At 34.1% G+C, this 12,660-nt stretch overlaps 1 protein-coding gene and 2 non-coding genes across 3 annotated transcripts; 2 read left to right on the top strand and 1 right to left on the bottom strand.

Annotated features, from left to right (window-relative positions):
• The first annotated feature begins 1,484 nt into the window (after positions 1 to 1,484).
• On the top strand, positions 1,485 to 1,595 carry LOC131634628 (small nucleolar RNA Z152/R70/R12). Its single transcript, XR_009293597.1, has one exon. It is a non-coding gene; the product is annotated as a small nucleolar RNA Z152/R70/R12 (small nucleolar RNA).
• Positions 1,596 to 1,677: 82 nt separating this feature from the next.
• LOC131634629 (small nucleolar RNA snoR80) lies at positions 1,678 to 1,805 on the top strand. The gene has a single exon (XR_009293598.1). It is a non-coding gene; the product is annotated as a small nucleolar RNA snoR80 (small nucleolar RNA).
• Positions 1,806 to 6,113: 4,308 nt separating this feature from the next.
• Positions 6,114 to 12,319, bottom strand: LOC131634624 (integrin-linked protein kinase 1-like). The gene is made up of 12 exons (XM_058905282.1): positions 11,712 to 12,319; positions 9,639 to 9,713; positions 9,438 to 9,533; positions 9,271 to 9,356; positions 9,066 to 9,186; positions 8,861 to 8,940; positions 8,687 to 8,749; positions 8,455 to 8,561; positions 8,218 to 8,303; positions 7,154 to 7,275; positions 6,777 to 6,888; positions 6,114 to 6,534 (listed from the first exon to the last, which is right to left on the bottom strand). Exons 1-12 carry the CDS (start codon positions 12,027 to 12,029, stop codon positions 6,427 to 6,429), a joined length of 1,374 nt encoding a protein of 457 aa, XP_058761265.1. The 5' UTR covers positions 12,030 to 12,319; the 3' UTR covers positions 6,114 to 6,426.
• Positions 12,320 to 12,660: the final 341 nt, after the last annotated feature.

The following is a 12,660-nucleotide window of genomic DNA, read 5'->3' as shown; positions in this document are numbered from 1 at the left end:
TAAAACTTTTATTTTTAGGGCAGGTTGCTACAGTGTGCAAAAATAATCGTCTCAAAATGTTGAAAATTGAAGAAGTTACGATCTTTGAAAGTTGGACAAAAGTACTCTTGGAATTAGGTCAAATTCGGAAAACGACCTCTAAAGTATCCGAATTTTCAAATGATCCTCCGCACATAATCAGCTCTACACTTGTAAAGAGAAGTTGGAGATGACGTCGAGGGGAGTTATATGCAAAAAGAAACACTCAAAAACACTAAACAATGTGTAAGTTATGATCGTTTGAACTTGAACTTGCAAGCGTTGATTTTTGGTAAAAGTGCCTTGAACCGTTTCGCATAGCTTGATCTTTCTTTGTACTTCAAGGCATTGTGAAGCACATAGGAGCTTAGAATGATGATTTCTTGATTGGTCTCTGATTAAATGTTGCAAAAGTTAAGGTTACTTGAAGATGACATGACCTAATATCATAGGTCAATTCTTGAATGTATTAACCTCGAGAACTAATCTTCGACTTGAGCGACTCGTAACCCTAATTGGTGGATCATTGACTGAAACTTCTTGATCTATAGCCTTATCCTGAAAGAGACGAAACAAACATGCGATTTCTCTAAGTATTTTCGAGAGGTTAGGAAGTATTCAAAGAAATCACATAAATATCAAGAATTGAAGATTAGAAACCAAACATGGCTCGTGATCTCGATGTGTTGCAAAGATATTAGAGTGGCAGCTTAGGTCAAAAATTAGGGTGCAACAGATTTTGTTTCTTGTTTATGTTTATGTTCTATATTATGCTTCTGTTTTAGTTTTTGATATCAGGGTAGTTATCGAAAATGTATGTTATTTGCTAATTAGTAGTGTACCCATATTCAAAGTTACATTGATGTATCTGTTCATTATCGTGTTCCTTAAATGAGTGACTCTATAAGTCCAAGTAGCAACAAATTTTTCTTTATAGGGTGGGGTGTCAATCATGTTTCGTGCACATACTAAACAAATAAAGAAATATCAACACATGCAACCTCAAAATGCTTTAGGGGTACAAAAAACTCATACTCCTTATTCAAATACATGATGTTCTTTCATAGATCCATGACATGGTCATGTCTATGTGATTCGGCATACTTTTTACACATCATACTAACATTTTTTAAATATGGAACAAAAACAACATATGAGTTGAGTTTAAAAACCCAATTTTCTTGGCATTTATCAACCCCGATTCACGGTCAGTCACCCAAATCTTTGGTAGCAACTTTTCGGAAGCAAACAACTCTTTCAGCTTCTCTGGTGCTCATGTGAAGTTTTTCTCTGTTTCATATTGTGTGATAATGATACTATTGTGGACTAGAGTTTATGAGCCGGGAATTTTCATCCATATTTTGATTACAAACCCTTGGCTATTTGAGCATACTTTATTTTTCCAATTTCGTTGATCTTCTTGCTATAATTTCTATTTTTTTAGTTATATTAATGTTCTATTAATTAGTGCTATGGTGAGATAATAACACCAAGGAAGTGTTTATCGGCAGTGGACGGAACCGTATCGTTTCGTCGTGAGCCTAATTTTAAAACGACTTCTCTTTCCACTAAGCACTATATTATTATTGATATTTTAGTTCAGTATAAGTGATTAGTTGTGGATTCTTTTTATATGAAATAATTGTTTAGCGTCCATTTACAAATTCTGAAGGATGGATTGTTTTTTTTTTTCAGTGTAATGACTCAGATGCCAGATTGATTATGTGGTGATCCTGATTGATGGTTTTCTTCAATTCCATTGGGTCTTGGAAATGCCCCATAGGTTTGTGATTCAGGCTCAAATCTTACTTTACTTTTTCTAAAAATATTTTTAGATTCTAAAGGATTATTGTGTTTCTGAATATGTATTTACAATTTGATCGTTTATTCTTTCACTGTTCAAAATTATAGTATAAAATTGTTATAAATTAAGGTTTAAATTTTTGTAATAATAAATGAGCCATAAGTATTGCCCACAAAGGAGAGAATGATTAAGCTTCAATGGGTGGTTGATCATCACTCTCGGTAAGCTTATTTCAAGATTTGGGGTCTGTTTGGTTGTTTGATTCAACGAATGGGAGGGGAGAGGAGGGGAGAGATTTGAATAAAGGGGAGGGAAAGGGAGGGGAGGTATTTTAATTAAAAGTATGTTTGGTTCAAAAGAGGGAGAGGAAAGGGGAGGGATAATTTTTAATCAAAATTATGTTTGGTTCAAGAGGGGATGGGAGGGATTTTAAAACTAATTTATCTTTTAACCCTTAAAATAGTATAACACTCATGCTGAATCAAATAATAACAATATGATATTCACAAAATTTATCTGTCAATTCATAAACAATATAGATAATCAAACACAAATATTTACTATTTCAAATACTTTAAATATATTAAAGCGTAAATAAAATATTGCTAAATTTATTACAATAATTATATGATCCATGATCAAATGAATCATTTTATCATCTTGATGAACCATCTAATTCCATAAAATATTTATAAAATTAAATTCTAGATAATATAGTTCATATACTACAATTATATATAAATATGTAATACAACATAATAACTTATAAAACAATTAAGTTCTTACAAACAAAATATTAAATCAAATTTAATATAATAAAACACATGAAAAAATAAATAAAATTGAGTTAGCATATTAATATAAAATAATGGAGTTGCCGTAAAAAATAGATGAATTATAATATGGTGATAAAAATTAACGTATAATATATATTAAAAAAATTAGGATATTAATTAAAAAATGAGGGTAATTTTGTCAATATAACAAAAATAGCTTTTATCATAACTCTTTTTCCTCCCCTCCCCTCCCCTCCAAATCCCTCCAATTTGGGGGAACGAAAAATTGCTTCAGGAGGGAATCTGATTACCTCCAATCCTCTCTCCCCCTCATAAGAAATTGAACCAAACATACTTAAATTTAAATATTCCCTCCCCTCCCCTCCAAAACTCCCCAACCAAACGGACCCTTAGATCACTCTCAGTAAGCTTATTTCAAGATTTAGACCCAAAGGATCGATAATTTTGGCAACCCTAAGTATTTAATCCTTAATATCTGGCTATATTAGTAGAAGAGACGTGTGTTATCCTCATGATGAAGAAGAGACATGGGTTATCCTCGTGATGATTGCATCATATATAACTATTCTGGTTTAAAAAAGGAATAAAGAAGTGGGCATAACTATATTTGAATGTGGCAATCAAATGAGTGGAGGAAGGAAAAATATCAAAAGGCCTATTTCATATCACGCATGACATCTCTACTTAAATTATGCTTTTCTCACTATTTTGTGTTTATGGTACTTTGGTAATACTCGGGCTTCCTCATGCAAAGTGGTGAGAAGCCATGTGTATGTGTTTCTAGGAAAAATGGGATGTTTTTTCTCAGCGTTGGACTGAGATATGTATATAGGACCTTTTAGATCTAAGCCAATACAACTTATTCTAGCAAGGTAAAAATATTCTTTAGAGAATTTACAATACTATCCTTCTAAAATTACAAGATTCCTCACTAAACTAAAAAGACTTTTCTCGAAGGCGCTATGACTAAATTTAAGTGAGAGAAAGTGAAGAAAATGTTTTAAGAGAGAGAGTGATAAGTGAGATATGAAAATTCACAATTCTGGATGTGAAAATATGAGAGAATGGACCTCTATTTATAAGCTAGAGGTTTGCACAAAAAAGGAATTTTTTTGGGCCAAATTTAATGAGCCAATCGATTGACATTATGCTCCAATCGATTGGTAGCTCTGAAAAAACGTTTAGATGGTTTTAAAAGGAAATAAAAAATATAAAGTCGTTCTTGGTCATTATGACACTATCTTAAACGTTTAAGGCACATTTTTGCATTGATTCAATCGACTGGTGTAAGTTCCAATCAATTTGCCAATACAAAAAAATGTCTAGAACTTTTCTGACAACTCCCAGTTCAACTATCGCGACTTCAAAGCATTTTTAGAAATATTTTCTTTAAAAAAATAACTTTTAAAACTTGTTTTAGTGTGTGTGTGTGTGTGTGTGTGTGTGTGTGTGTGTGTGTTATTAGTCGTATAATTTTACGAAAAAATCTTGTGTTTTTACAACACTCAGATCATTCAGACGCGACTTGACAAACTTTCATACTTCCTCTCTATCATACTTTGAAGCTTTAAGACTTGTCAAATAATCTAGTCATATAGACACTTGCCTGAATTCTTCTTGGAGATAAGGTTTGAGGTTTATTCTAGTTATAAGTGCCATCATCAAAGGATCTTTGTTCTAAACATTAAACCCTAGCTTGGTCTGCTTGCATTTTTAATCGCTTGTTATGCTTGCATTGTAGTTGTTATCATCGAAATCTAGTTGTCTTCATCAAAACCATATTCATCTTTCAACAGATCTTCTTTGATTACTAAACCTACAAACATGGTTCCACACTTGGCTGACTGGTGAGGGTTGCTACGTTGATTCCATGGCCTCGCTTTCTCTTTCCTTTTGATCTTGTTTGCAATTTCTGGTAAATCCTCTTGACTCCCCGAGGCCGAAATTGACTTTAATTGGTTTATCATGAAGAATATGGAATTTCAACTTAAGGTTAATCGGGGAAGTTATAATATCAAGAGCCATCGTGAAAGGTCTGTTGAGTATGCAATTGTAGGTGCTCTTATAGGGAACTATAAGGAAATGTGAGTCGATAGTCGTGACATGCTTCCCTTCCCCTAAAGAAATCCTCGATTCGATGTACCTCTAAAGACGAATTTGATGTAGTAGAGTGTTCGCAATGGCCTGATCGACTCTGTTTTGAGGAAGAAGCGGTGGATTTATCACGATTTAAACAACTACAGCGGCCTCACGTAGCATAGAAGAGCGAGTGCCACTAGACCTGCCATTGTTGAAAGATCTGGAGATCAAAAACATGAGAAAGTGATCATTGGAGTTGATCTACAATCACAGTAAATCGAGAATAAAGATCTGGTATCGATTTTAAGGAATCTGAATCGCTAACCTGAAAAAGCTTCGGTTCGATGAATTGAGAGGTAAATATTTGATGTGGAAACGAGGGAATTTAGTGTTCTTTCCCACATACGGCGCCATTATTCTGCGAAGGAATCAGAATTGATCAAAGAACAAAGGTAGCAGATCATAGCGGTGGACTTAAGCTTTTGGTATAGTGAGAACGAAGCTGGCCTGCAAGGTTAGCACTTCAATGCTCAAGTCAATATGAGAGTAAGATAAATGAATGAAGTTTGAATTCTAATTGAACTTAAAAAATGGCACACTTCTTCATTATATAATAGAGCGGTAATAACAACCTACTAAATTTCAAGTGTAAGATACGAGGAGAGACATTGAATAGATTACCCTACTAAATTTCGAGCGTAAGATGCGAGGAGAGACGTTGAATAGATCGTAGATCTGAATCTCCTGTGCTTTAGCCCATAATATCACTCTTACTTCGCAATTTGATGAATTATTTGTCTGCGGTTATAGGGCCTTATGACCTGTTCAAATTAGATAATAAATTGTATCTCTATAATTATTGTTAAGAAATTGATTGTTTCTTTTCTTTTTCTTTTAGCGATTTAACTTATTAATACATCATCAATCTTATTAAGAGACTAAAAGTCAATTTCATTTCTAGAGAAATTAAATTAGGTGTCATAGTTATAGTTAGGGTTAATAGTAATTCACCCCCTGTAATGTTAGCGAATTTTGCTTTTTTCCCCTCCCTACCTTTTGGCAACGGTTTTTTCAAAAACACCGTTGCCAAAACCTGCCTTTGGCAACGGTGGGGGGTAAACCGAAATTTGCTCATATTATAGGGGGTAAACTACTATTAACCCTTATAGTTATGTATGAATTAATGGAGACATAAAAGAAGTAAATCAATAGGAATCCATGACTTTTAATTAGATGAATAGAAGGAAAATGACCCATGGAATATAAAAATAGAGATGTTTTATTTAAAAAAGTTTTATATAGTGAATATTAAAATTATGCTCCTATGAAAAATATAAGTTTTGAATTATTATGTTTTGAAGAGTGTGTCAAATTTTAAATGATGTAAATTCCTATAAATACTTGCATACAAAAAATTTTAAAAGAAAATTGCTCACATGTATATACAAAAAAATCTCTTTCTGAGGCATAGTACATAATGTACATGACATATAGCAAATTCCTAGAATACATTCTTTTGTTACAGCTTACAAGCAATTCTATGGCCATATATCATGAACTTGGATACAAATTATTGAAGAATCTTGGAATCTAAAATCACAATCATGCATGCACCTGGGAATACACATGAGAAAACATTGCAATTCTCCATCTCAAGTGAAATGAAATTTGATTTGTATCTTTAATCCAATATTGAAGTTTATACAGAATAACATCAATCTTCCTCCTTCATATACGGCTAGTAGAGGAGCGAGATGAACTGCCCCGACTGCTTAATTTAGAACGATCTCTCTTCAACAAAGCTTCCAGATTCTGAAAGCACCTCAATGGTTTAACCTGCAGATGTTACAAGGAGCATAGAAGCAACTGGTATCAGTGTTACAATTCCTCCGCGTGTTTTGTAATTAGTAAAATCTTTTACATGCTAGAAAACTTGAAATTGGCAATAGTATATTTCGACACAAACAGTGTCTAATTCAGTATTCAACCAAGTTTCAAATAGTTTTGAACTAGTATATGTTGATATGTAAGCAAACAGTATCAAATTGTCAATAATGTAAGAAAGATAGTAGTGTCACCTTCCAACGTCCTTTTTGGCCAATTGTATTGTAGATGGATTCCAGCCTTGTTATTATTTGTCTGAATGTTGGCCTCTTTCCTGGATTCTCGTTCCAACACTCTTCAATCAACCTGTAAGCAGATATTATTAGCAACAAATTGTAAATTACGTAAAATTTGGCAGAAAAGTTATGAAAATATTTATATACATAATGTAAATATTAATTAGTAATGTTTGAACTTTGAACACATCTAACTGGTAAAATTTATAAACAAAATGTAAATATTAATTATACAACCAACTTTTCTTAATATATGTGAAAAATACCTAAGGTGCTTATAGAAAAGGATGAAGATAGTATTAAATATCACCAAAAAAGTATAGTAGAAAACTCACTCTCGAATTCCATGAGAATAATGCTTAGTAGGAGCTCGGAAGGGCGGTCTCTCTTTTGAAGCATAAACCTTAGGAACCTCATCATCACGCTTTGCAGAAAAGGGAGGGCAGCCTTCAATCATCTAAAGTGGGACAAGTAAACATCGATAATGATTACATGAAGTTATGAAGGTACTCATTTGCAAGAAAGCTACAATAATTCCATATCACACCAATAAGGTGTCAAACCAAAAACATTCACATAAAAAAGCAGTCACAGAGCCATAGCAGAAGAGCATGCCATCTTATCTTATAGTTGAAAACTTGAAATGATTGGGAATTGATAGGGGAATAAGGGAACCAACTCATCAAATTAAAGAGATTTAAAAATTTGCATGGCATAATATAATATAATGTAGACAGAAAGAAGAAACCGAGATGCTCTACATAGATCAGTAGGATCCAAGAAAGAAGAGTCAAAATATGTACACAACGTTCCCAGGATTTGAGTCTTGTTTCTCCTACCCAAAATTCACTAATCAACAAACACCACTCAGTTACATTCATTGTTGTTAAATGGAAATCATGGGGTGGTGGATTTTTTTCATAATTTCCATGGGAAATTTGTGAAGGGATACCCCGCCATGGCAGTGCCATATATGATAGACCGCAATGGCATGCTTATATGGCGTATATTTTACCTTCCATATTCCTCCATCGACAACAGTGGTTACATTACATTCTCTTCCTCTAGAAAGGGAGCTACCGTTTCCATTTTCAAGATTTAAGAAATGCATTTGTTCACATGATATACTCAGAATTGTTCACATAAATAAGGGTTAAATATATTTTTATTTCTTATAAAAGTAAAAATAAATTGGTTTTGGCTCCTCAAAGATTTTATTTGTTTAACAAATATGTGCTTTTAGTCTCGTATCAGTAACAACTGTCTAGTATTTTGTTTTCAGTTTTATAGAGAAATATGTACAATAATATTAATAAACAATAAATATTCTCATGTACGTAAATATATTATTCGCACAATGTATAGTTCCATAAAAAGATGAAATGCTAAAATTAGTTACCTCTTGTAGAATTAGTGCAAATGAGAATACATCCACTTTAGTATCATATTCCTCTTGATTAAAAACTTCAGGAGCCACATAGCGACCTATTAACAAAAATAACAAAGTTCCTAGTTTTAGAACTAGTGCATAAAAAATATCACAATGTCCTATATATGAATAAGAGAAAATAGTATTTAGACATTCAGATATTTCAAGTGTGCATTAATGATAATTCTAAAGAAAAGCAACACCCACAAGAAGTATCTTGGCAAGTTAGAGGCTTGTCTTCTTTAACTGCTAGCAACTTGCTAACTCCAAAGTCTGCAACTTTTAGGTGGCCGGAATCATCCCGCAATATATTACTGTTAGCTTACTCATAAGCAACATTGATGAAAAAAATGTGTAAATATATCATACGATTCATCCAGACATATGAACTTCACATAAAAGAATAAAGGAAAAACAATAATTCAACAAAGAAACTTACGAAGGCTCGAGATCACGGTGAATAATGGGTGATGGCTTATTTTCATGCAAATAACCCACTCCCCTGCATAATATAAAAAAAGTGGTGTTAAGTGACACTTTAATAGAGAAAAAAGACAAACACCGCAATAGAGAATAACAAAAATAAAATCTAAGGCATGAATGTGTCAAATACCTAGCAATATCAAGTGCAAATCTAACAGCTGTACTTGGTTTTAAAGCTCCTTTTCTTTTCATGAAATCACGAAGATCTCCCTGCACAACATGCGGAAATGAGATCTAGAAAGGAACATTTTCTATCATATAACTATGGAATTACATCAAACTAGCATCCCAAGAAACACCACAAAATCATGTCCCTTAAGGTTATAGGACAAAACCTTGGGAAGATATTCTGTGACAATCATCATTGGACTACTCTGTGTCACAGCACCAAGAAATTGTACAACATTTGGATGCCGAATCTTCTGGAACAGAGCAAGCTCATCTCTGAAAGCCTTCCTGTTAGAACTCAAGTATATTAATTATCATGAAAGCATATAACAGAACCAAACAATCTAGGCACAAGGTTCATATACAACTCACACTTTCTCCTCATTAATTATGACATCCTCCCCGAGCTTTTTTACTGCAACCTCGGTCCCACGCCACAACGCAATACAGAAAGTCCCCTGTCGTTTAAGAATAGATCAGAGGATGGAAGAATCCTGTAGATGCAATGGAACTGGAAGATTGACTAACGATTTGTTTACCTTTGTTATTTCCTTACTGTTGGTAAAATCAAGCTCTTTAGGATCGATTTCATATTCCGGGACTTCACGTGCATGATCAACATGCATAGAGGTCATCTGAAATAGTATATTCAAATTTATTGGCACTCATTAGCAGAATTCAGAAGAAAAGACTGATAAGTCAAGATAAATAAGTGCAACAATCCTCAATTTTACACATACCAGAGGCTTTGCTCCATGATTCTCCAATAGTTTGATCACGTCGTTGTTTTTATAGAATATAGCATCTGCAAGTGGCTGTTTAAGAGACACGAAATTACTAACCAGTTCAGTAACTATATACATAAAAGCAATAATTTATTTTTAAAATTCAGTCCATACAGAAGACTCCATGACTGTTGTTATTACAAATGTGAAATATCCTATGATAAAATCAGCAGAAATGTGATACAAGCTAAACAGTAAACATAATTTCATTGCAATGAAGCTAAGATAAGGAACCTTCATGATTAATATTTCAAACAGAAAAAAACCCAAAACAATTTGAAGCACTAGATGAAAGACATTTTTTCATTTTCACAATAGTTATACCCTCTTGATGTTTACTCTCCCATCATACAAATGTGTTTTAAGGAGAGAATTACTTAGACCATGTGAAACAAAACAATTTTTTAAAATCATATGAAATATAAAATCATACTGCCAAATGAATGTTGCGCACACACCACTCTTCTTCATTTTAAGTTGCCAAGAAGGCTGCGAACATATAGAGTTAATCATTTAACTTTTCCTTTTTCAAAAGAACCTCAAGATCTCAAAGCTAATGATTTAGCCAACCTCCCCGCAATAAACAAGATGCGTGCATAAAACATTACAATGGCTCTAATTCAAACAGGTAAGGCAAGTGAGATATCTAATTTCCTCTCCTTTTCCCTATTTTTATTTTATTTTTTTCATTTAATTAGTTTTCAAATAAAATTTTGGGGAGCTGCAATAGAACTCAAAGGTTTGTGGTTCTATTGAGGCTTATAACTGTCATGAAACATGAACCTAGATTGTTTGCAGTCGCCAAATTTTGAAGTCACTGCAGTCAATATCTCAACTGCTAATGAAGAATCGATGGCTGCCATTCTGACTTCACTAAATCAAGTTTAAAATACAAGCCATTTAATTTTCACCGACGGTCAACATCAGTGATGGGCTGGAATTGAGATCGGTGATCGCCTTGAATTGAGATGGAAAATAATCCAAATCAATGAAACATTATATAAGGAAGTAAGAATGTGTGTTTTCTGATTTCTCCAAATCTAGACGTCCAATAGTGCCTCCGTGACCGCTATGGCGGATATACATGGCGGTTTTTGGGCTGGCCGCAATGCTAAATATCGGCCTCTTTTGCGGGTTTTTCCACCTTAATCTGCAATAACAGCGCTGCAAAGCGGCCGGTATGGCGGGATTTTGGCCATCCGCCATTGATAACACTGGCAATAGTCTACCAATCTAACTATTGTGTATGATTATCTCTTGAACAATGACAGTCATCCGAGTTCAACACACATTATGACAGAGATTTATTCAGGCATTTATTAGAGTATTGGGGGGAGGAGGCAAACTCTACCCTGAAAAAAACTGACTTGCAAGGTGACAGTGTCTTCCAACCTAAACTCATTTTCAGGTTGTATCGCTTCTCACTTATAAACTTCTTAACACCCAAGACCGGACATCTGGACAGTTGAAGTGTGCCTAGGGATGGCCCAAAAGGGTTACATTACATGATAGCAGACAGTCCAACGAATCTGGGATAAACTCTTATTCGATCTTAAAACTTGAATGTGTTTAACTTTTTCCTACAAAATCAGCTTGTAAGGAAAGGATGCCCTACCACTTATAAAATCATTTTCATGTCATATCTCATCCCATGTGAAACTAAAAAACTGCCCAAAAAGCTAGAGCCAGATTTAGACCATTGCAATGCAAATGAAATCTATACCAACAACAACAATAACAACCAAGCCTTCTCATGCTAAATACGGTTGCCTACATGGATCAACTAAGCCTTATCCTACTAAATACGGTCGCCGATATGGTTCAACTTCCGCCAAAATGTTCTATCCAGAATCATGTTTCTCTCCAAATTGTTAATCTCTAGATTAATCTTAATAACTTCTCGTATAGTTTTTCTAGATCTTCTCTACTCTAGCTCAGTAAACTTTGCACTGAATCTTTACCAATTAGTCAACTAAACTAAATCAGTAGTTAAAAAATCACTAACTAAGGAGATTAGAAGAAAATTACCGTGCTCCCCCATCGATCTTTAGGATCAACATCAGCCCCTTTATCAAGCAACAAATCAACAACATGCGTCAACCCCTGACAAGCAGCAATATGAAGAGCAGTACGTCCATCAACATCCCTAAAATTCACACTCACACCAGACTCCAACACCTCACGAATCCCATCAACATCACCTTCATTCGCCGAATACATCAACCTAACTCCCGAATCAATACTAGCATCACCCACATGCTGAACTTCATCCTCTTCCCTATCTCGTTCCGGTGCTAACGACGACTGTTTCCCAAGCTTAAACCTAGTAGGGTTTTTCGATTCCATCGAAAAATTGAACAACCAAGAAAATGAAAAATCGGATTTTGAAGATTGGGTAGTGAAAAATGACAGAGAAAGAATAATAGGTAGGGTTTTATTTAGTTGAAAACTATGTGTGCAACTTGTGATCGAAGTTTCAACGTGGAAATGTTTGAAATTTTGAGAAGGAAGAGGAAGACGTGGACTTTACGCGTTTGATTTAGCGCGTGACGTGTATGGTGAAATGCCAGCTCTGGTGGTGATTGAAACAACGCGGCGTAGGGTATGGGACTGTGACTAACATGCGCTAAGGCGGCTATGCCTAAAATTCGCCGACGATTTCTGTGTAGGGTAGATAGATATTAATATGGTCTCATAAGAATATTCATGGAAATTTATTAGTAACTGTTATTAAAAAATATTTATAACACTAGTATATTTTTTTCGTTTGATTTCTAAGAAACTACTAATTAATTAATATTATTATTTTTTTTAAAATTCTTTAATTCAATCCAAAAAAGGGCGTTATCAAGTGTGGGGAACTAGTTGTGGATATAAAGGAATCATCAACTTTCCACTAGAAATAGTAACACGCCAAGCTAGTTGGATTTTGTACTAGTTTGTTTCAGTTTTTCTTTTCAAAAAATGTTATTCTTAC

This window comes from Vicia villosa, unplaced genomic scaffold (assembly GCF_029867415.1).
Source record: "Vicia villosa cultivar HV-30 ecotype Madison, WI unplaced genomic scaffold, Vvil1.0 ctg.001323F_1_1, whole genome shotgun sequence".
Taxonomy (NCBI): domain Eukaryota; kingdom Viridiplantae; phylum Streptophyta; class Magnoliopsida; order Fabales; family Fabaceae; genus Vicia; species Vicia villosa.
Note: the sequence above shows the minus strand (reverse complement) of the source record. Positions and strands in the feature narration are given on the sequence as shown.